The following is a 24,493-nucleotide window of genomic DNA, read 5'->3' on the forward strand; positions in this document are numbered from 1 at the left end:
TGATTCATAATGAGACATCAATTCCATTGATTTTTAGTAATAGCACTCATTTGCTTGTCCATGGAATAAACTTTTATTAAGTGCCTACTGTGTACGGAGCAGTGTGTTAGGTGCTGAAGGCTAACAAAGTACCACCAGGCTGCTAGAAAGAATGCTGGACCTGAAATTAGGAAGACTTACTGGCTATGTGGACCTGGCTAAGTGACTCAGCCTCCCTAATCTGCAGCTTCCAAATCTGAAAATGGGAATGATAATAATACCTAACTTAAAGGGCTGTTAGGAAGAGCAAATAAAATCAATGGAAAGTGCTTTGTAAACATTAAAGCACCATATAAATGTAAACTATTGTTATTACCTATGACTAATTCCTACTTTTTACTCTCCCATCAGAGCTAGGAATTCTGCCGTCTAGAGCAGATTCAGTTGAGTCAGGGTGTGGAAGAAGGAAGGAGGTATTTGGTATGACCACACCCATTCCTGTGTATGGTTTAAAGTGTCCTAAAGAAAGCAGTCTTGAGAGTTTGGGATGTTGCAGAACTGGGAGGTCAAGGTTTTTGAAAAGAGTGTGGACTGAGGTGGAGAAGACAGTTACTAACTATATTGAGGAAGAAGAGTGACCTGCTCCATAGCTGGCAGTAACAAGGATATGGGCAGGATGGAATGAGTGTTACTATCACTCAGCAGCCTTCTTCCCTCGGGTGTACATTTCTCTTTCTTCCTCTCTTCTACATTTTCTTTCTCCCATAAGTTTTGTCCTTCCCTTTGCTATAATGACACTATAACTTTCCACCATTCTTATAATGTTATCACATACTGCCTTGAACTGTAGTCTATTGTGTAAGCAATGGGAATTGGTTGCTAAAATAGACTGTGGAATACTTTTCCCTGGAGAGCTTTAAAGATGAAAGATAGCTTTGTGAATGGGACAGTTTAAATTTAGGCCTATTTTGAGGCAAGAAGGTATGGAATAGACTGGTCCTGTGATTGCATGTGTTAGGGGGAACTCCCTGTTTGAGGAAACTCCTTCTATCTGTGCAGGTAGCCACATTGTCTTCAGGTTGTAATCTCACAGAGTTGCCTAGAGTACTTAGAAGTTAAGTGACTTTTCCAAGGACATACAAGCCAGTATGTGTCAGATGCATGACTTGAATCCAGGTCTCCTTGACTTTGTGGTGGGCTCTCCTTCAGAACACCATGTTGTATCTAGACACAATGAATTATGGTGGTCTTACAGAGCATCAGGCCTGGAGTTAGGAAGACCTGAGTTCAAATCTTGCCTCAGATACTTCTTAACTATGTGACCCTGGGCAAGTCACTTCACCCTGTTTGCCTCAGTTTCCTCATCTGTAAAATGAACTAGAGAAGGAAATGGCAAACCACTCTAGTACTTTTGCCAAGAAAACCACAAATTGTGTCATAAAGAGTCAGGCAGGAGTGAAACAACAAAAACAACGATATACACTAGGCATCTTAGAGCTATTAATTTCCTATTCCTTCTAATCATCACTGAGCCCATCCTTGAAGTATCATCACCGCTAGACCCATACCTGAAACCTTTCCAGTAGAGTAAAACCTTCTGGAGCTTACACTTCACTGATAACAATCTCAAGAGCCCAGAGTCACATTTTCACTTTGATGAGGAATCAGAGTAGGACTTCACAGCTGTTGTCTGAGGACCAGCATAATTAAGTTGTGTAGGGATTTAATCAGATTATTCACAGGTTGATGAATCCTTTGGCCACAATAACTGTTAAAGTTGTGGAGAATTTGTAGAAGGAACAACTGTCCTCAATTAAATCACAGAGCACTAAATTGTTTTATGACCATTTCCTGCTATTCATTAACATAGGTGGCATAGGATTGTTACAAGGATCAAAAAGATGTATGTAAAATGTATTGAAAATCTTAAAACTATATGAATGCCAACCATTATTATTGTAATACTAAGGAAGCAGCTAGCTGTTAAACTTGGAGTCAGGAAGACCTACGTTTGAATCCTGTCTCAGATGCTTACTAATTGTGCGGTCTTGAGCAAGTCACTTAACTTTTCTCAGCCTCAGTTTCCTCATCTGTAAAACAGGGATAATAGTAGCCTTCACTTCACAGGACTGTTGGGAAGATCAAACCAGATAACAAGTGTAAAATGCTTTGCAAATCATGAAGTGCTATGCTATTATTGTTATTATCCTATTGGATGTTGGACTAAAACCCAGGTCTTCCTGAATTTAAGTGCTCTAGCCACTATGTCACACTCTCTCACATCACTGATAAATTCTGGCTATTTGACCTTGAACAGATCACTTAACCTTCTCAGGGCTCTAGACAACTTTCTAAGACTATAATTTGCAGGGAGAGGGTGTCATCCTGCCTAGGGATAGGGAGTTCCCTGTATCAATGAAATTGAAAGTTTAGTCTCCATCCCTAATTTTGATGTTTTTCTGTTCTCAAGCCCCAGTGCTTTAAGAACAAACATGATTTTAAGCATGTTAAAATAATGAAAAATAAGGAAACAATGGAGTAAAGTGAGAGGATGCTCTAAGCCTAAAGTATTCTCCCTCCTTTTTGATTGAATGTTTTCTTCTGATTTGTACAAAAGACCTAGTAAGAAGTCACTAGGCCCATTCTGTGGTCTATCACAATGAACAGTTGGGACTTATTCCTCTATCAACTTTAGATTCTCTCCTGGTAACAGATGGATGGCATCCTTGATTTCAACTTTTTCCTAATATTGTAAGAAGTAACTATTTGGCTGCACAATTATTTGATCATCCATTTTAATTCATTGAACAAATACTTATTGAGCACTCAAGATATGTGAGGTCGCTTCTGCTTACAATTCAGACAAAAAACAGAGGACCTGACAGCCTGTGATCTCATGGGATCATTAATTTGAGGTTAGTATCATTAAAAGTGTCAACGCCAGGATCAGCACCCAGGTGTCTTGAGTCTAAATCTGATGTCCTAACTAGGTGTGTAATACAGGCCTCTAGGTAGCACAGAAAATAGAGCAGTGGGTCTGGAATTAGGAAGACTCAATTTCCTGAGTTCAAAACTGGCCTCAGACACTTATTAGCTGTGTGACCCTGGGCAATTCACTCAACCCTGTTTGCCTCAATTTCCTCATCTATAAATGAGCTGGAGAAGGAAATGGCAAGCCACTCTATTCTTTTTTTTTTAAATTTAGATATTCATTTATTCTGAATTCCAAATTCGCTCCCCGTGTCCTGTTCCTTAACCCATCCATTGAAAAGACAAGCAATATGATACACATTATACATATGAAATCACATAAAAATAGTGATTTAGAGCATTTTTCATGTGATTATTGACAGTTTTAATTTCTTCTTCTGAAAACTGCCTTGTCATATCCTTGAAATATTACCATTTTTCAGTTGGGGAATGGCTCTTATTTTTCATGAATTTGACTCAGTTCCTGATATAATTAAGAAATGAGACTTTTATCAGAGAAATTTGATATAATTTCCTCCCATTTTTCTGCTTTCCTTTTTTTTTTGAAAACCACTTTTACCAAGAAAACCCCAAATGGGGTCATGAAGCATCAGACAAGACGTTGCTTTGCAAACAGTTTAGTCCCAATTGTCCTCTAAGATAAGTGTCGAATATGATTGTCCCCATTTCACAGATGTGTAAGGGTTTATTGTTCCGTCTTTATAGTAGACTTCTGATGATTCCCTAGTTGGCTGATTCCCTTTGACTTATCTTTGCCCTTGAGGTTGTCCCTCTGTACCCTAATCCTAAGAGAGTTGGTGCTGAAGCAAGTATATGACATGAAGCTTCTGGAAGGCAGCCCCAGGAAAGGGGTGTGAAATCCCATAGTAGAAAGCAGACTGGGCCAACAACAGGGTGGGACCAATATGGAAGCAGGCACTCCACAAGGGGAGGGACAGACCAGAAACCATAGTCCTCCCCACACTGTCACTGGAGAAGTAATACCTGTTATCTTGTGCTAATTTGGCACTGACTCCCAGAACCTAGTATAGAGTTACAGGTATTAAATACATGTTTCTGCAAGACTTTATCTACTGAACATGCTTTTTACAACTTTTGCTTCAATTCAGAAAAAAAATTGTTGGTGTCAGAGATAAATTCATCTCTTTACATACTATCTCTATCAAAATTGTTATGTGTAGGAATTTAAAAAAGAGAATTTAAGAAGAAATTGAGTATCAATTATTCCTGTAACTCTTAAGGATTTAAAATTAAGTGACACAATAGATAGAGTGCTGGGCATGGACGTAGGAAGACCTGAGTGCAAATCTTGCCTCGGAGATGTACTAGTTTTGTGATGCTTGGGCAACTTACTTAACCTCTCTCAGCCTCAGTTTCTCCAGCTGTAAAATGAGGGCACTGAACTCCATGGCCTCTAATGTCCCTTTCAGCTCTAAGTCTATCCTCTTTCAAGCTTTAACATTCTGTGAGTTCTAAGAACACTTGTTGGTTCTCTGTGGCTGGCTCTATTTTACTAGACAAAAACATGTCATTTTCATATAAGATATATTTTGTTTTGTTTGTCTATGCTTAAGAACTTCAAGTACAATTGTTACCGACCTTTGAGGACTTTTCATGAGGAAAAACACATTTGTAAAAACCTAGTAACAAAATAATCCACCAGAGAACAGAAAATGACAAAATCCATTTTCCTTCTCAAGAATTAAGGAGAGAAGTTGTAATGCTGGTATTTTCTTTTATCTGGTTACTTGAGAAAGAGAAATATTGCAGACCATCCTATAAAGAAGTATCACTCCTTTTTTCAGAGTAGTATAAAGGAGATGATTAAAACAGAACAGATTACTGGCAACCGAAAGAAATGGAAGAGGAGGAAGAAGAGAAAGAGAAGGAAACAAGTGTACTTTTCAAACCAATGATCAAGCAAAAAAGTATAATAATCTAATATTGCCCCCAGGTGGCACGGTATACGATAGAGCGCTGGACTTGGAGTCAGAAACACCTGTGCCAGACTTCATCTCCAGCATTCTTGCTTTCTATGTGACTGAGTATGTGGACAAATCATTTATTCTTTTAGAGCCTTCACCCATAAAATGCGGATAATCAAACCTGTAGACCTACCTCACAAGATTGTTGTGAGCCACAGAAGAAGTAATGTAGGTGAAGTGCTTTGCAGGCTCTAAAAGGCTATATTGGAACCCTTGCAGTGAATATGTGGGAAAATGAGGACAAAAAGATGGATGGGTTGGAATCAGCATTGTTGGAGAGAATACCCATGCTGACACTGCAGACACACTGGAATACTGGAGTACAAATGTCACTTGTTATTAGTGTTAGTATTAATAACAGTTATAATATAACAACAATGATGATGAGTCCTTAGGAATGGTATAGGTTCCATGGGGGTAGCAACTGTAATGCATCATGCCTGTGTTTTCTAGCACCTAGTACAGTGCTCTGCATATAGTAGGCCTTTGGTAAATGTTTGTTGAAGTATATTGAATAAAAACTAATCCTGAGAGAAACTTGAAAGAAATAGAACCAATAAATCATACAGAAAAACATATATTTCTGGTAGTTTAGTAAAGTTACTTAAATGGGAAGGTGAAGGGGTAGAAGTTTCATTATCCCATAGTCAAATGTTCTCTATCACTATACTGGAAACATTTTTTTTAAAAAATACCTTAACTTCAAATGCATCTCAATGAAAACTGTACTTGGAGACACCTATAGAGTGTGCCATGCAATTTAACATGAACCATCTGATTTATTCTCTCAAAGATGGTTCAAAGAAATTTGGCCAAGAAAGGTCCTTTAGAGAAAAATCTAGCCTTGAACTCTTCTTTGGCCTGCTCAAAAGCAACTTGTGAAAGCTGACTTCTTTTGCATTAGAGTTTTTTGCATAATACGCAGGTGTTACTCAATGCTTTGTTCTCGGAAACCCCTTTGCACCATTTCACAGTCTTAAAGGAACTCATAAAAGAATGAAACTGTACATCTTAAGCAGAAGGTACATCACTAATCCTATGCTTTATTTCTGAAATTGACCTACTCTGGTTTTTTTGGGACTTAACTTTAGAGACTTGCTTTAGAAAACAGATTACAACTTCAGTGATTAATTTTTTTTTTGATCAGCATCATTTTCATAAATAGACAATTCTTAAACCTCTATTCTGCTTTTCTGGATGAACCATTGTAATTAATTAAATATGTAAGCATATAAACTTACACATGTATTAGACACAGACGTATATATATGAAGAATGAAATTATGATATCTCTGATACAGGGAACTCTCAGATGAAGAAACTCCCTCTACCCATACAGATTGGCAACTTATAGCCTGCAAGAGTTGTTTAGAGTCTGTCTCTTTCTCTCTCTCCCTCTTCCTCTCTTTCTCCCTCTCCTTTTCCCTCTCCCTCTCCCTCCCTCAGTCCTCTCTCTCTCTCTCTCTCTCTCTCTCTCTCTCTCTCTCTCTCTCTCTCTGTCTGTGTACATACACATATAAATATGTAAATATGTACATAGGTTGTCACAACACATGGTTCACACACACATATACGTACATGTTATATATGGGTTGTCCCAATAGTCTTAGTTCAGGTTTCAGCTTTAATGACTTAAAACTGCATTAAGACTTTTGGGACAACTTGTGTGTATACATGTATATATATATATATGTATGTGCAAATGCATGTTGTCATACACATATATGTATATATTTATAAAATCTTCACCCACACTCAAAATCCTTACTTTGGAGAAGTAAAATTCTTTCCTTCTCTTTCTCTTCTTCATCCTCCTCTTCCATTTCTTTCACTTGCAGGTAATCTAGCTCTTTTTAATCCTTTCTTTTATGTCATTCCTCAATTGGGATGATTATGTCTTCATAAGGTTGTTTGCAATATTTCTCTTCCTCAGGTACCAAATTCCTTCTCTGCCCCCTGAAGAAAATAAAGTATAGATGAGTTCCATTAGACTCTAAGGGGATAGCTTCAAAGTAAATGTTTCAAAGAGGGCAATCTTACTATAAGAGTTTGTGTAGGAAAAGCAGACTTGGCAGTGCTGTGCCCAGGGACCCAACTGATCCAAATGACAAAGTATTTCTATAAGAACATCTGCCTCCTGTCACAGATAAATACTGTCAAGGATAGTGGGGAGAACTTGACAGCTGTTCTGCTCTGCCTTGTCTTGCCAATGATCCAAGAATTCTTAACAATATTTTTTTTAGGTGTTGACATGATATTGCATCATATATTCTGAGTGTTGAAAATGGGCAGTGCCTGCTGGTTCCTTCACTTTAAACCTTATTTTCTATAATTTTGTAATGAGGAAAAAGGCATGTTGTGAAATAAAGGAAATCTTGTTTGCCACTATATGCCATTTCCTACAAAGAAAAAAAAAGTCAAAAGAAATCTCCTAATAGAAATTCACATTTGCCTTATGTGATTAACAATAGCAGGAGTAATAATAAGTAGAATTAGATGACATATGTAAAGTGCTTTGCAAATCTTAAAGTGTCATATTAATGTCAGTTATTGTTATTGCTAATTGATTGCAACTAAGAAGTTGAATATAGAGGGAACGTGGTATTTATAACTCTCCAAAATATGGTCTTAAACGACCTTTAGGGCTTACTTATGTTAGTGCAGTAATAGCTGATTAGCACTTTAAATTTGCAAATGGATTTTAAATGTGTGTGTGTTGTTTCTTTTGATCCTTACAACAGCCCAGTGAAGTACGTTGTATAGAATTATTACCCCCATTTTGCTGATTAGGAAACTGAGGTTCAGAGATGTGACTGGTCCATGATCACATGGCTCATTAAATGTCAGAGGCAGAATTCAAACCCAGGTGTGTCCTGACAAGTTCATCACACTATCTATTATATGTAGCAAAGTTGATAGAGTGATGCACCTGCAATAAGGAAAACCTGAGTCCTGCCTCAGATACTTACTAGCTATGTGACTCTGGGCAAATCAATTAGCCTGTCTGCCCTAGTTTCCTTACTGGCAAAATGGGGATAATAATAGCACTTACCTCTCAGAGTTGTGAGGATAAAAGAAAATTATATTTGTATAGCTCTTTGCTATATTATTATTACACCATGCCTCTTGAAAACAGAGTAAAGAGTCTTTGAATTTAGAGTCAGAAAACAGTGTGAAGTTAGGAACAGTGTGTACAAGTTGCAGAAAGGCAGATTTAAGCTTGATGTAGGGTTTGGAAATTCCTAAAAATTAGAACTTTCCCAAAATAGAGTGCCTTGGGAGATAGTTTCTCCCTTTCCTAGAGATCTTCAAGCACAATTTGGGTGGCCACTATTCAGGAATGTCAGAGAGGGGGTTCTTATGCAGCCACATGTTGGACTAGATTGCTTCTGAGGTGCCTTCCATTTCTGAGATTGTTTGAGCTAGGTTTGAATTTTGGGCTCTACCACTTACTCTTACCTTGTGGAAGTTTCTTTACTTCTTGGCCACTCAATTTCCTTAACTGTAAAATGATGGAGCTGGACTAGTTTGATTGGTAAGGTCTCTTCAGCTCGGAATCCTATGTTCTTATAGCATACCATATGTTTAATGACAATTTTTTCCATACCAAAACTTAGAGTACCCAATCTGGTAAAGGAGGTTTTTGCAAAGGCTCAATAAAAGCATACTGTCTTTTCTTAAAATTAGAACTGTTTTCCCAAATCTGGGACATATGGTCACCAATCTTTTTTATTATGAGTTGTTTTCGCAGATTGTAGCCATGAGTTGTTAATGAATCCTATTTTAAGCTTGCTTTGTCAAATGTATACTGATGAATGTACTGCATTTAGCATGCTTTTTGTGTGTAGGAATAAATTACTTGCACCATACCTGATTTGTGTATATATTGAAGACCTTTTTCACTCCCTTCTTTTCAAGGAAATCCTATATGTGATCCAATAACAAAAATTACCGCTGGTATATCAAAGTAGTGGTCTTATGAGCTAAAGCTTATGAAAACAGGAAACCTACCCTTTTCTACTAGAGACCAAGCTCCCCAGGACTGAACCCAGTCCAGATCAAGTGACTGGGCACACAGACCAGGTAATAGGAAGAGTATCTCAGCTTCTGTGGGCCCAGCAATGGTTCCTGAAGGTTAGATTGGTATATATAGATAAAATCTCAAGGGGGAACAATATATAGGAAGGCACAACGCTGCCTATGTTTGATGATTATGTTCTAGTTTTATTTAAGAGAATAATGACTTACTCTTACTAGTGGTATTAGAGATATGGTAAGAGAAACTGACCTCTGGTTTTGTTAAGTCAGTGCATAGAGCAGTTTGAGTACAAAGTTGGGAGGAGTAAATCAGAAGTGTCTACCAGAGTAAGGGCATTGACTATGTAGGAGAGAAATTTGAGTTGAAGGAGCATGGAGAGAATGAATGCTAGGTAAGGACATGTACTCCGAATTCTAGCATTCTTCCATGCAGACATTAGTTTTAGGGAGTAATGGTGATTGGCCATTAATCAAATTTGTATTCTCTCTGAACGAACATCTTCTGTAATCTCTATAGTTTCTATGGAGAGAGTCCCGGAGTACACAAGTAGATCTAGATCTTAGAACATTAATTTGAGCAGGTCTGTAACATCTTCTGGGGAGATACTAGCTACAGGGCCACTAAGTCCTGTACTTGTGCACAGATAGGTGCATACATATTCCTCATGCACCATGACTATCGTAGTGGGGAAGGAGATCTAAGATAAGGCTCCTAGCCTCCATATTCTCCCACAATTACTTTCCATTTTCATGCTGAAATGCAGACTTGAAACAGGTCCTATTATCACTGGCTATTCTCCCATGGTTTGGCCCTCACACCCTGCAGTCTGACTTCTAAACATGTTTGCCACATGCATGTCACTGGACTACTTCCTGGTTTCCCTAAATTACCCTAGCAGAGATTGCACCAGTTGCTTCTCTTTCAGAGTTCCCCTATAATATCAAGAGTTGGGGAGAGAATTTTTCAAGGCAAACAGCTTCACCTGTCCCACTATGTCTCAATCTTCTGGCATTCTTTACCATCAATTAATCTGGGTGGATATAGATGCCAACCTGACTATTCTTATCTGGTGGTGAGTCATTAATTGTGTCTTTAATCCAAATTTTTTCTTCAGTTGTGACCTAAATTATGACTGCTTATTCATTCATTCAAAAAGCTTTTATTGAGAGCATAGCATACATTTTGGCTCTGGCCACAGCAATGACTCACAGGACTGTGAGGAAAGTTTACCCAGAATTTCCTGGCACATAGTAAGTGCTAAGTAAACATTTGCTTGTAGACTGACTGGCTTCTTGACTTCGAACTAGAATGGTCTTACGAGAAAAAGAGAGTTACAGGATGTCATCTAAGGTGTCAGAGGATGCCAGAAAGCTATTATGGTTGACTATAATAGAAACATACTGACCTAGAAGGGGGATCGGGACAGATTACTCTCTGGAACTGTTTATTGAGAATCAGAAGAGAACAATCAAGGCAGACCAATGGAAATTGCTATGAACAGAGGACACTGCCAGCAAGCAGGCTCAAGGGCAAGTCATAGGGCCAATAAGGCACACAAAAAACCCCCCAAACCACAATGCCTCACTTTCCTTCCTACTGTGTGGCATGTGTATACACACACACACACACATGCACACGTGCACACACACGTATGCATATACATATGTGTATGCATGTGTGCATGATGAGGTGGAGGCTGGGGAAGGGAAGATTCCCATTTATCGTCCAAATCATTCTCTTCCTGCTTCCAATGTTCCTTTTCAGGGTGTTTTGAGTAGTGGTAGGGTTGGGGAGCGTTATTCTTTTTATATATGGATATATGTGTGCATACATATGTATGTATATAATATATACAGGAGCATTTCTATATACCAAGTAGAATAGAAAAATAATATATAAAGTACATGAAACTGTGAATTTCTATTATATGCATCTTGCTTTTTAAAAAAGTATATAAATTCAACCTGTTACTTTTAAAGCTATTCTGCTATTCTATTTTAAAGCTATTCCTCCTGAACATCTGTGCTTTTCTGTTCATTTTTTCTTTCTTTCTCTCTCTTTTTTGAAACACTATCCTTTGCCCTCCTCTCTCCTTTCAATTGAACAGAAAAAAACATAAAGCCATGATACTGAATAAACTTCGTCAAGCAAAACAAATCCATACAGTGGCCATGTCCAAGAATATATGTCTCATTCTTTACTTTGAGTCTATCCCTTCTCAGTCAGGAAGCAGGTAATTTGGTTCAACATCAGACTTCTGGAGCTGTGGTTGACCACTGCATTGAAGAGAGTTCATAAGGCTTTCAAAAAATTGTTTTGTTTACAGTGTTGTTATTGTGTAAATTGTTCTCCTGGTTCTATTCCCTTCCCTCTTTATGAATTCATTTTAAGTCTTCCCAGGATTCCTCAAAGTGTTCTTTTTATTATTTTTTATGGTACGGTAATTTATAGTGCAAGATAGTTCAAAGGAAGAGCAGTAGAGCCACATAGGTATAGCAATGAACAGAACTTTATTACTACTCACAAGAGGAAGAGGAAAATAGATGCCAATGGAAATAGTTTTGGTTTAAGACCTGTATTGCAGCATACTCTAGGTGGCTTCCAGACGTATCACTATGCAATGGCTTTCCTACTCTGATCAAAGTCTCAGAGCTCCTTAGGCCTCAAAATTATATGCAGTTTTAGACAAAGAGTCAAGTGGAACCAATAGGAGACCTTCCTGTCGTCTAAAATGGAAGAGAATTGAGACCAGTGAAATGAGTAGATGTTCTAAATTGCCTATTAAGGAGCGAGGAATGAAGGCCAGGGTTATAGGGACTTAACTCTGTACCAGTCCAGCAAGAGGCTGAGGGAGGTGGTAATGCCTGGTGAAAAAAAACGGGTTTATTACCATTGGAGAGCAGGGGGTGGGGCATTGCCTTAAATATCTTTGTACAAAATGGGTCATCTTTCTTTGATTACTTTAGGATATGAGCCTGGCAATGACATCACTTGGGTCAAATGCACAGTTTAGTGATTTTGGGGGGTTCACATAGAAGGGCTAGACAAATTCATAGCTCCGTCAGCAGTACATTGTTATTTTCCTAAACATTTGTTTTTAATCTTAAATTGTTAGTCTGTGATAAAGCTTGTTGGCCAATAAAAATAAAATTGAAATTGAGCTTGGCAGATTGAGATAAGGAAAAATCTATACATTGGCCAGGCCAGATATTATGGCTCAGCAGGAATTTAGGGGAAAAAAGACTGACAGAAGACATGTATTTTCCTCTCACCTGAATGATCAGATCCCTATTTTTTCTTGTTATGAAGAACAGTTAGTTAAAACTTTATCATGAATATAGATCCCTGATGGCTATCATTACCTGGACTTGTCCTTGATAACCTTACGCTAGATCAGCTAAAAGCACCAATTATAATTAGCAGATTGGACCTCTGGGAAATGCAGTTGTGTTGGTAGTAGTCCAAAGTAGGCATAGCACATATCATTAAAATGCTTACCTAGGGAATTTCATTTCTTTAAAAGGTGAGCATTTATTGAATCCTGATCAAACTAAAGAAACTAAGACTTTTAAAAAAAATTATTTAAACTTTACTTTAAAATACCCCAAATATATCTGCAGACTCATTGACTTGTAAATTCTCTACAATGCAGGTAACAACACATTCAAGCCTGCTCCTCCAATGTGACTCTTACTGGTGCCTTCCCATATGTTTGACATAGGTGGTCCACCCAATATGCTGGAGATCTTATTTACTTTCTTCTAACATCTAAAAGATACCAGTGGAGCACTCTGGCTAGCTGCCTATTATCCTTTACTCTCACCATGTGACCAACTCATCCCTTTTCCTATCACGCAATTTATCAATGACATCTTTTACTCCTCTTCTTCAGAGTTCTTCACAGAATACGTATTGCAGTCTGTTCACAGCTGCCATATATCTATCTCCCCATTGCCTTCTGTATGGACCTGCATGCTTTCATGAGAAGCTTGTGGCTATTAAAGGAGCATTGCAGTTTCCTGAAGGAAATCTAGCTCATTTTTCAGTTCGACTCTGGGCTTCCCTCATTGTCACACACCCCCGCACACACACACACACACACACACACACACACACACAGAGTTGGACGAGCTCTATAGGTTGTTCATATAAATGCATGTTGACATGTAGGCTGTAGATATGCTTCATCCACTTGGCCTTTCCTGTGTAAATGGCCAAACTCTTTTGAGGGATTATAATGCTCTTCAAGGAGGTTCTACAATGTTCCACAGCTTTGTGTAATCAGCACAATATTATATACAGAGAGGAATATCTGAAGGACTATCCATAGGAAATCCATCTACAAACTGGATTCTATGTTGGATCTCTTCAAAAAAGAGGTTGACAAAGTCAGGAAGACCTGGGTTAATAGTTCTATGACCTTATGCAAGTCATTTATTTTTCTGGGCCTCAGTTTACTCATATGTAAAATGGGGAGGTGGGGGTCAGACTTGATCACCTCTGTGATCTTCCATAATAGTGATAAATACCTTTGTTGAGCATACACATCCCTGTTTTAAGTCTCATTTGAAGTTAATTAACTGAGGGTTATTGGACAATAATATTTCTGTTATATCTTTCAAAGAATCTTAACTGATTTTGATGGATGGGAGAGACCTTGTTGTAAAGGAGCCAATTAAGTGGTTATTTTTATCCTCATATATTAAATACTTTTTAGCATTATAATAATAATTAGAACAATCTGATCTTATATTTTCTACATTGTTCAGTTGATTGTGAAATGGTAAGAATGTAATCTGTTGTTGAATACAGCTTGTAAAAACCTGCTTATTCCCTGCTAACACCCTCATCAAGGATACTATAAGTGACTCATAAAGATTTTGTGTAAATTAAAGGAGAGATGGAATATAGGTCAGTTGTTATTTATGTTCTCTTGGTCACTGTTTTTTAGTACAAGATTTTTTTCCGCACACCTTTGGTATCTTTCCCTCTTTCAGATACCTTGTATAGCAGTCCCTCAATGCCCTCACAATTGTGCATACTCAAGCATTTCCTTAGATACACATTTTGTTAATACAGCTCTCTCCCCTATGTTTGTTCTCTTTAGTCCATTTCCATCTCTTCTACAAGCACATCTGCAACTATGATGTTAAGGTACAAGTATGTTGGTTCCATGGTCCCCAGTAAACAAAACAATTAATCATAATGATTTTTGCAAATCTTTTTCATTTTCTGCTTGTAAGCCTCCTTCCATTTTTATCCTTTAATGATCCTGTGATAGCTTGACTTAACTGGATATTTTGTTGAGGTTTCTTTAAATTGGTTATACTTTCCATTTCTATCTTTTCTGTGAAATGATAATGTTCATAATTGTCCACCATTCTTATCAAGATTTTTTTACATATATTCTAACCCAGTATTATCTTTGGCAGTTGTCTCCATCTGGCAGTAAATTAAATATTTGCTGTCTAAGGTGGTTTATGGGCTTTTTTGGTCTCCTTGTAGCAATTAATTTCCATTGGTTTAGCCTTTCAATAAAAATATTATAGTGATGTTGATATCATTTCTCTTGTCCATTTCCCATTTTTTGTCTTCAGTTCCTTGTTTAAAAAGTTAAGAATTTTTTTAACTTTATGCTGTATCTTTATCTCATTATTATTATTATTATTATTATTATTATTATTATTATTATTATTATTTTACTATTTCCAATCTTATCTCTCTTGAGTTGATACAAAGATAGCCAAATCAGAGAAAATTTACACATCACCAGTTTTCATGATTGGTAAAATATAATCTATTTTTGATGTTACATATGTTCACCATTTTCAACACCTACTAATTCTTTTCTTTTTTAAAAAAAAATTCTTTTCTTAAAGAAAATGTATGATTGACCCAGCCATACCACTTCTAGGTCTGTATCCCAAAGAGATAATAAAAATGGGAAAAGGACCCACATGTACATGTACAAAAGTACTTGTAGCAGCTCTTTTTGTGGTGGCAAATAATTGGAAATTGAGGGGATGCCCATCAATTGGGGAATAACTGAGCAAGTTGTGGTATATGAATGTAATAGAATACTATTGTGCTATAAGAAATGATGAGCAGGCAGACTTCAAAAAAAAAAAACCTGGAAAGACTTACATGAACTGATGCAGAGTGAAATGAGCAGAACCAAGAGAACATAGTACACAGTAACACCTACATTGTGCAATGACTGAGTTTGATAGACTTGGTCTTCACAGCAATGCAAGAATCTAAGACAACTCCAAAAGACTCAACGATGGAAATCACTATCCATATCCAGAGAAAGAACTAGGAGTCTGAATGCAGATGGAAGCATACTATTTGCTCTCCTTTCCCTTTTGTTTTATCATTTCATTCTGGTGGTTCCTCCCATTAGTTCTAATTGTTCTTTACATTATGACTAATGGGAAAATATGCTTAATATGAATGTATAGGTAGAGCCTATGTCAGACTGCATGCCATCTGGGGGGAAAGAGTGGGAGGGGAAGAAAATTTAAGACTCAAAATCTTATGGAAGTGAATGTTGAAAACTAAAAACAAATTAATTATCAAGAAAAAATGAATGAGAGAGAGGCATAAAGCATCTGTGTAATCTATAAGCCTTTGACCTTTCTCTTTTCTTCTTCCTGAACCATGTTTTCCCATATATTTCTCCCATACTCACCTTCTTCCACCTGAAGTCACCAAGTATCAGAGTGTGTGGTATAATTTGGAGGGCCGTACCAAGTTCTTCTGGAGTTTCTATACCACTTCACCCTCAGCAATCAACGTTGGTATTTAAGATGCAAATATTTTCATGGTGGTCTTTTTGCAAGTACTTATCATGAGTACTTCAGTACATAGTGACCAAATATCCCATGGAATCATGTTTCTTTTTGCCTTTGAACATATTATAAAACTCTATCCCATCAACTCTTTTCTTTGCCTCTCCAAGGAGCACCTATAAGCCAATTCTCCATTTCACAACAACTTTCATCTCTCTTCTGTTTGGGTTATAGATAGAATGTCAAGATTAATATAATTCAGCTCCTCATCACATTTAGAATACCAAGTCAAAATAAAGTTTTATGAACAACCTACAAAATATGTGATTCTTAGTACCTTTTGCTCACTTTCTTGACAGTTTGGCACCTTCACTGCATAAGGTCGGCTCCTGTAGCAACTTAAAAAAATAAGACTCAGAATACCAAATTTTTGCTGTAATGATAACTAGGCATATTCAAAGACATCAGCTGTCATGATTTTTATCTTTAACATTTTAATAAGCTAACCCAAATTGAACAAAACAGATTAAGTTTTCTTCACCTAGAGAAAGAGATTTTATTCACCAAGACTTAAATTCTTTAATACTCTCATTGTGATTAACTCAACCCAATTCTTGTTTAATGTATAAAATCATGAGTGAATCAAAATGTTGATGATTCATTATCCCCTTCTGATTTTCATGTGGGTGTTTCAAAGAAGTTTTTTCATATGAACAAGTAAAGACTGCAGTCATGAGACTTCCTTGCTCCCTTCCTCTATCCTCCATAGCCCTAGGCCCCTGGCTCCCCACTTTCATCTGATACCCCTTTCTGCCTCCTTCTGGACTATGTCCAGAAGCTACCTATTATGTTGGCCATCTATGAACTCTGTGTTTTGGAGATCTAGCTGTGTGTTTGGAGGTACACCAGACTTCCTGCCCCCATCCCTAGCTAAATACCTCATTTTGCCTATAAACTCCTCTTGCCCCGCTCTCTGTTCCTGGATCCATTTCCATCAATGTTCCTCTACTATTCTTCCCACAGAGTCCCAGCAAGTTTGCCCCTCTGCTCCCCTATTCATGATTTTTCTAGACTAACAGTCAGAGGGGAAGAGGAAAACAATGACAATGCAGTAGTGGGGACTTACGCTGCAAGCCAACTTGGCTTTTTCCTACATTTCTACAACTCTTAAATTATACATTATAGTCCTCATTATATAATACAACAATTCATTGTTAAAACTAAAAGAGTACATAATGCAATTAAATTAAAATACAAAGTCAATTTTTGAGATCTTGAGTACATCCTGTATATATGCCTATGTTACTAGTGGAGAAATTAAATCTGATCTGAAGGTGGTAAATGAAAAAGAGCCTTCCAAACTTGGAGTGCCCTCTTTTGAACTCCTGTGCCATTTTTTGCTTCTGTTCCCAATGGCTGAGAGTTCAACTGGCATGCCTAGTAGGGTCAGTCTCTGTGTATGTGCTAAGGGGTTTGCTGCAGGGTAGAGGTATATGTCTTGTCGATATGGTGACATAAGCAAAAACCATTCGAGAGTAACCACTGTCCCTACGAGAAAGAAAGGGTGGCTTAATCATCTGGCAGGCAGAAAGTCCATCAGGAAGTGACAGTTACCATGGAGAAAAGCTTAAGTAAAACCTTGTGTTAGAGTATTTGACCCTTAAAAGGGACCAGTATACAACCCAAGACAGGCACGCTTCTAGGGCAGAAGACTTGCAGGGAGACAGTGTCCTTAGAGAAGAAGCATGCACTGAACCAGGTTATTTCTTGTCATTGTTGCTGCCACTGTCACCTCCCCCCAATGTAGATATGTTAGTTCCTGAGAAGGACACAAAAGAGCTAGAAAATTGAGGGCACAGATGTCACAATTCCCTTGGCACTGTGAGCACAGTTCACAGTAAGCACTTAATAAGATGAATGGATGAATGTAGACCTGTGTCCTACTGGTGGTTCTACAACTATGTGACCTTCATCAGGTGCTTCAGCTGTCTGAGCCTCAGTTTCCTTATTTGCTATATAAGAGGATTGGAATGAATGTTCTCTCAGATGCCTTTCAGCTCTGCCATTCTATGTGGGCCAGAAAAAAAAATGAAACCTAACCTTGACCATCATTTTGATGGAATGATTCCCTGACATCCTTGTTTTTCTCCATCTAAGTCTGATGGTCCTGCTGTTTGTGTCCCATTCAGTTAATAGGCAGCAATTGTGAAACCACACACTAACTTGGAGAAATGTCACACTGATGAAAATGTTCATTGAAGAAAAATGAAGTGAGATTTAGGAAAGATGAGTCAATAAACAGGGAAAATTATTTTGGTGCAAATTAATTGCAGTCACTTGAAATGAATGAGGTGAAAATAGACTGTTACACTTGATTCCAGTGCCAGATTATCCAAAAGTCGTACTACTAGATACACCTTCTGCCTAGGAGTCTTTCTCTGACACTTTAAAACACCCTTTTTAGAGGAAATAAAGTGGTAGGCCTGGATCCACTCACCAAAGTATGGTGGGGTGGATGATGGACCATGGAGAGCTAATGATATAGTTTTAGGAGGAATGCCCTGCAGTGCTCTCAAGAGCACTTCAGGAAATGACATGGATGTTCAGATAACATGCCGTTTCTTTGTCTCCTACAAGACTCTTCTGGTCATTTTAAATCTTAGGGACAGGAATTGGACCTGTGGTTTCACTGATACTCCCAAGAGAGGAAACTCCCTCCACTAGTGCAGGCCAGCACCTTCTTTTCAGCTAATAGTCTTAGAGAATTACCTTAAAACATTACTAGGAGGGGCAGCTATATGGTGAAGTGGATAGAGCGCTGGCCCTGGATTCAGGAAGACCTGAGTTTGAATCTGGTCTCAGACACTTAACACTTGTATGACCCTGGCTAAGTCACTTTACCCAATTGCCTATCCAAAAAACAAAGCAAATTTATCAGGTTAAGTGATTTGCCTAATTAATGTCACATAGCCTAGATAAGTCAGAATAGAATCTTGAACCCAGCTTCCTAACTTTGAGGCAAGCTCTTTATGTGCTATAGCATGCTGCCACTCTTTTTTGTATTTTGGTATGACATAGCAAATCCAAATCTTTAAATATTAATATCCAATTAATTAACTAATATTAATTAATTAAATATCTAATATCTTTAAATATTAAAGCCATTAAAATACTAAAAACAATTTGTATGTAAATTAGTAGGATAAGGTTTTTTTTCATTGCAAAGGTAGAGTAAATTCTTTTTTTAAAAAGTTTTTTCAGTACAATGCAATGATTTTTTTTTCTTTTTAAACATTACAAAGGAAAAGGCAAGGACCCTAAAATTTTAAACCTTAGAGTAGAGGTCCCAGAGAGACTTAAGCCACTATTGCCAGAACAATGATCTGTATTACAGCTGGATTTACTATTACTCTGTGAACTCTTGCCAAATAAGATAAGACCACTGCCAGTTTCCTTCATCCTGGCCCCACCCAGGTTGATGGGGATAAAAGTAATTCAAATACAGCCTGTTTTTGAACTTTGGACAAACAATTTTCATTTGTTTAACTGTTTTCTGAACTTTCTGAATTATATACACCTTATTTGTCAGCATTACATCAAAACGAATTGAAACAACTTTGTTTCATCCATTTTCAATAGGTTTGTATCACAGCTTTCACCCACCAACAATCTTAATGAAATTCTGGTGGCAATTAGACTAGCTTTTATGGCTCACTAAAGCAAGGGTTAACCAGAAGCACTCATCAGCTTATATATCTTTTGTTGGCTTTTCATTAGTGTTAAAAATTAGGTTATTTTTTTTTCCCCTTTTTGGTGAGGCAATCAGGGTTAAGTGACTTGCCCAGGGTCACACAGCTAGTAAGTGTTATATATCTGAGACTAGATTTGAATTCAAGTCCTCCTGACTCCAAGGCCAGAGCTCTGTCCATTGCACCACCTAGCTGCCCCTTAAAAATTAGGTTATTATTAAAAGTATTGCATCATTTTGATCCAGTTTTCAGTCTTCCTTTTGTTCAATTCTGGGCCCTGCTCATTGCTTTTTTCTAATGTGCTTAGCTCAGTGCTTGGCACATCGTAGGTGTCATATAAATGCTTAATTCCTTCCATTCTGGATTCAGAGTGCAGACTGAAACTTTTTTTTTATATGGTCATTAGGGGAATTTGTTTTATTTGACTATCCATGTTTGTAATAGGAGTTTTGTTTTTCTTCCTTATTGGAGAGGTGAGAGGGAAAAAATAAGGATTTATTTGATTAAAAAAATTTTTTTTTAAAATAAAAAAGCAAAGAATCATCCTTTAAAATAAAACTGATATTTTCCCTACTATAAACTCTATATCTTCATAAACTAGAATGTTCTCAGATTTTACTCTTCTACTAACTAGCCTGGAAAAGTTCACAGTTCATATTAAAAACTGTAATATAGGACAGAGTAGATAATGGACAAGCATTTTTACAGAGTACATGGAGGGGAGTAAGGTGCAAGGAATAAAAAGGTAGAAAGGGGTCAAGTTATGAAAGGCTTAAAAAGCCAAAGAGAAGATTTTATATTTGAACTTGAATGTAATAGGGCACCACTGGAATTGATTGAATTGGGGTATTACATGGTCATACCTGAGCTTTAGGAATTTCATTACAGTCAGTAAACTAAAACAGTTCTGATCTCAAGAACTTCACATTCTAGTGGAATGTGTATGCTTGATAAAAATAAGATACTGAAACTTTCTTTCAGTCAGTTAACGAGTATTTATTAAGTACTTGTTATGCGCTAGTTTCCAAAGTAGATGAAAGAAAAAGGACTAAGATGTATGTGTGTATGTCAGAGAAATAGAAATAAATATACACATAAAAGTACAGCAAAGATGAGGACAAATTTTGTCCTTTCTTTTCTGGCAATGCAGCATTAAATAATTTCCTTCCCAAGTCCAAGTCTATGTGATCAATTTTTAAAATTGGAATGATATATATATTTTTAAATGGAAGTTACTACAATTATCTGTCTCCGGCCTCCACCCCTTGGAATAGTTCATTCTCACAGTTCTCTGTCTTCTGCATTTAAAAACTTATGTACAGAGATTTAAAATGAAAAAAAAAAAGAAAATATATAACATCTTTTTATGGAGATAGTCATCATTCATAGATGGGGATATATCCTTGTGTAGAAGGAGATGGGGAGGGAGGGAAAGAGAACTTTTAATTCAGAAATACTGAAATGTGAAGAGAGCCAACGTTCGCTACCTCACCAATTCCACAGTTGGCATGAAGCACAGTAACTCACAGTTCTCAGCAGACTCTGGTAATGATGAGCATGAAGTCTTCTCAGTACATAGTTCATCAGCAGTGCCTGGTTTTCCTTAGTGCTGCTTCTTGTCCCTGGAAGTCCTAACAATAATGATGATAATGACAATAGCTAGCGTTTATATAGCACTTTAAGATTTATGGAGCATTTTACGTATGTATCTCATTTGAACCTCCCAACCCTGTGAGGTAGGTGGTATTATTATTCCCATTTTGCAAATGAGGATACTGAGACTGAGGGCAGTTAAATGACTTGTCAAGGGTCATGTAGCTAGTAGGTGTCTGAGGCAGGATTCACACTCTGGTCTTCTTGTCTCTAAGTTTAACACTCCATCCATTACATCACCTTGAGAAGAGGTTATCATTTATAACCACTGCCCCATTAATCCTGTCTGTCATCGAGGAGTTAGCATGAATTAAGGGGCAATCTCATTTCTAGTAGGAAGGCATTTATGTTTGTTCTGTCTAGTCCTCTCTGAATCATCCTGGGCCTATGGAGAAATTCAGATAGCGAAAGCAAAGCAAAATTTTCCAGGGCTTCATATAAGCACCTAGAGTATTTATCTTTTTTGTGTGTATGTGTTTTCCCCTCAGCATTTAGCACAATGTTCCTCAAACATGTATGAATGAATGAATGCATGTATATATTATCCACTGGCATCAGTTCCAAAGACCACACTGATACAGTGAGCATGTTCAAGCATTGCCCAGGCTCCTTGTTTCCCCATTGACATAGCCCTTTGTTCACTGATGATGTGTGGTAAGAGCAACATCTAATTAATAATAATAATAATAATAGGTAGGTAGGTAGACAGCACTTATAGAGTGTTTTAAGGTTTGCAAAGTGCTTTACAAAAATTTACCATTTGATCGTCACAACAACCCCAGGAGGTAGGCGCTATTGTTATCCTGGTTTTACAGATGACAAAACTGAAGCTCAGGATCATGCTGCTACTATGTATCTGATGCTGGGTTTGAACTCAGATTCTCCTGATTCTAGTCTAGTACTCAATGCACTGCGCTACAGATCTGCCTACCTCAGTATAGGTTAGGTTTGTTTTACCCTAAATGACAAGTAATAAAAGCTTTCTTGAGGCTTAGCTAGTCTAAAGGCCTAAGGCTTGAACCATTAATGGTTTCCTATTAGCTTAAGGTTAAAAGCACAGCACATGAAGAGTCAGAGATCCTCAGACTTGACACATGCTTCAGATCAAGCGCTATAAATGTAAAAGCAAGGGAGTTACACCTAAGTAAATCAATGCTGTATCCTTGGCAAATATTCTTTCCATGCTATTGTTGAGTTGATCTCCTTTTATTAAATATTAGATGGTCTATGAACATCTCATTTCATTCTAATGATGTCTTCTTTTTCTTTTTAAATTTATTTATATATTTTTTTGGCAATTGGGGCAAAGTGACTTGCCCAAAGTCACACAGCTAGTTAGTGTCAAATGTTTGGTCTGAGGCTGCATTTAAACTCACGTGCTCCTGACTTCAGGGCCGGTGCTCTATCCACTGCACCATCTAGCTGCCCCAGATGTCTTCTTGATAGGGTGTAGACCTGCCTTTTCCCTGAGTGTCCCTCATCATTTATTGATGATGATTGATTGACAAATTGATTTTTAATGATTCCTGGACCAAGTAAAGGAGTTTATAGACCATGCCAAGTTCCTAAACCAAGGGCAGCCATAAGGTATAGAGTAGAGTAACAAATTTGAACTTTGACCCTCATTGGTACTGTGAATTATAAAGACATTGAATTTCCAGAGAAAAATGGGTTGATTCTGCCTCAAATGCTTTGCTCTTTAAGGGGAGTCCCACCCACTGTAGTACAAGTCTGATGTATTTTATATGTTCCTAGGAGGCAGAGGTCTCTTTGAAGAGGAAAAGTGGGATTGTTTTGACTATTTGTGAATATAGTTGCTAGTCCTTTGTATATTTTATTGGGTTAAATAAATTCTGTCCTATATTAGACCTCTTGTTAGCCTGAGTACAGGCATGGGAGGTTTTTTGTTTTTTTTTTTTCTTTTATGCAGAGACTTAGATAAGCTAAATTCCGATGTTTCAGAGAGAAACCCTGGCTGGGGCAAAATGAGCCAAATCATTATTTTTCTCAGGCAAAACTTTAAATAGAGGCATCAGCCAAAAAGATTTTATCAAGAAGTTGCCAAGTTTGAATTTAGTGTATGTTAAACCAGAGCTTTGGTTCTGAGCCATGGGTGTTTAGATGTTTACACGATCACATGATCAGTCTGATTATCTTATTGTTCCTGGAACGTGCCAAGCACATTTCCAAGGTTGCTTCTCCTATCTAACATTCCCTACCCAACTTTCCCCCTTGCCTTTCCAGGTAATATAATGCCAATCCTCCAGGGATAAACTCCGTAAAGCCTTTTCCATAAAACTTTGCCCAAGTATTCTAGATTTTGCCTGAGCTCCATTAGGGCACATTCTTCACACCACTGAAAGTGCTGATAATGTACTATTCTCTAATGGGGTTTTAAGACTTTTAAATTTATGTGTATATGTGTGTGTGTGTTATATCCTCAACTCAACTCAAAAGATATTATGTGCCCACTATGTGCAAAGTATAGTACCAGACATTGTGAATACAAAGACAAAAACAAAATAATTCCTGTTCTGAAAGAGCATATATTTTATTAGAGTATATGAGATCTGGGACTCTCTTGCTCTCACCAACTCCAAACTGCCCTTCCCCCTTCTTTTTCCCTGCAGGGAACTGATCTACAACCAATGAGGAAAGAGTCCCATAGCAATGAGCTTTGGGGCCTGGTTATGTTTCTAAACCTAAAATAATTTGAAAAGGGAGAGAGAGCTAACGACCTGGTGGGTCAGGAAAGTCTCCATACCTGAAATTGCATTTGAACTGAACTTTGAAGGACCATAACGATTCTTCTTAAGAGGTGAAGAGGTTAGGAGTGAATACAGTTAAGGCATAGAGGACAACAGCAGGGCAGCAGTCATCCCCTTTATGCACTAGAGCAGCAAATACACTAGGGAAGCCTACCTTTCCACACGAGGGTCGAGTCAGGAAAACCTAAGTTCAAATTCAGCCTCAGACACTTACTAACTGTGTGACCCTAGGTAAGTCACTTAACTCTGGCTGCTCTGTTTATTCAATTATAAAATGAGGATAATAGTATCACCTACCTCTTAAAGCTATTGTGAGGATCAAATGAAATATTTGTAAATCACTTAGCACAGTGGTTGGCATATAGTAGATGCTTAATAAATGCTTGTTCCCTTCCCACTCCTGACATGCTAGGGCAGCCCAAACACAAAGCAAGCCTATACCTTTACTTTAGGGCCAGAGAAGGAATATGTGGGATGGAATACTCAGTGGTAAAGCCCAGGGCCATAGGTTTTATGGGGGAAGGGCAGAGTTGCACTT

At 37.6% G+C, this 24,493-nt stretch overlaps 1 protein-coding gene and 1 long non-coding RNA gene across 2 annotated transcripts in view; one reads left to right on the top strand and one right to left on the bottom strand.

Annotated features, from left to right (window-relative positions):
- Positions 1–7,167, bottom strand: part of STX11 (syntaxin 11) — a 59,547-nt gene extending 52,380 nt beyond the window's left edge. Inside the window, exons 1-2 of the mRNA XM_078155083.1 lie at positions 6,996–7,167; positions 6,724–6,911 (exon numbers count right to left, since the gene is read on the bottom strand). Coding sequence (XP_078011209.1) covers positions 6,724–6,778 — 55 coding nt within the window. The 5' untranslated portion in view covers positions 6,779–6,911; positions 6,996–7,167. The remainder of the gene's footprint in view (positions 1–6,723; positions 6,912–6,995) is intronic.
- Positions 1–24,493, top strand: part of LOC144457542 (uncharacterized) — a 41,560-nt gene that overhangs the window by 4,825 nt on the left and 12,242 nt on the right. The gene's annotated exons all lie outside the window — the stretch shown is intronic.

This window comes from Phascolarctos cinereus, unplaced genomic scaffold (assembly GCF_003287225.1).
Source record: "Phascolarctos cinereus isolate Bilbo 61053 unplaced genomic scaffold, phaCin_HiC Scaffold_5;HRSCAF=322, whole genome shotgun sequence".
NCBI classification, from domain to species: Eukaryota; Metazoa; Chordata; class Mammalia; order Diprotodontia; family Phascolarctidae; genus Phascolarctos; species Phascolarctos cinereus.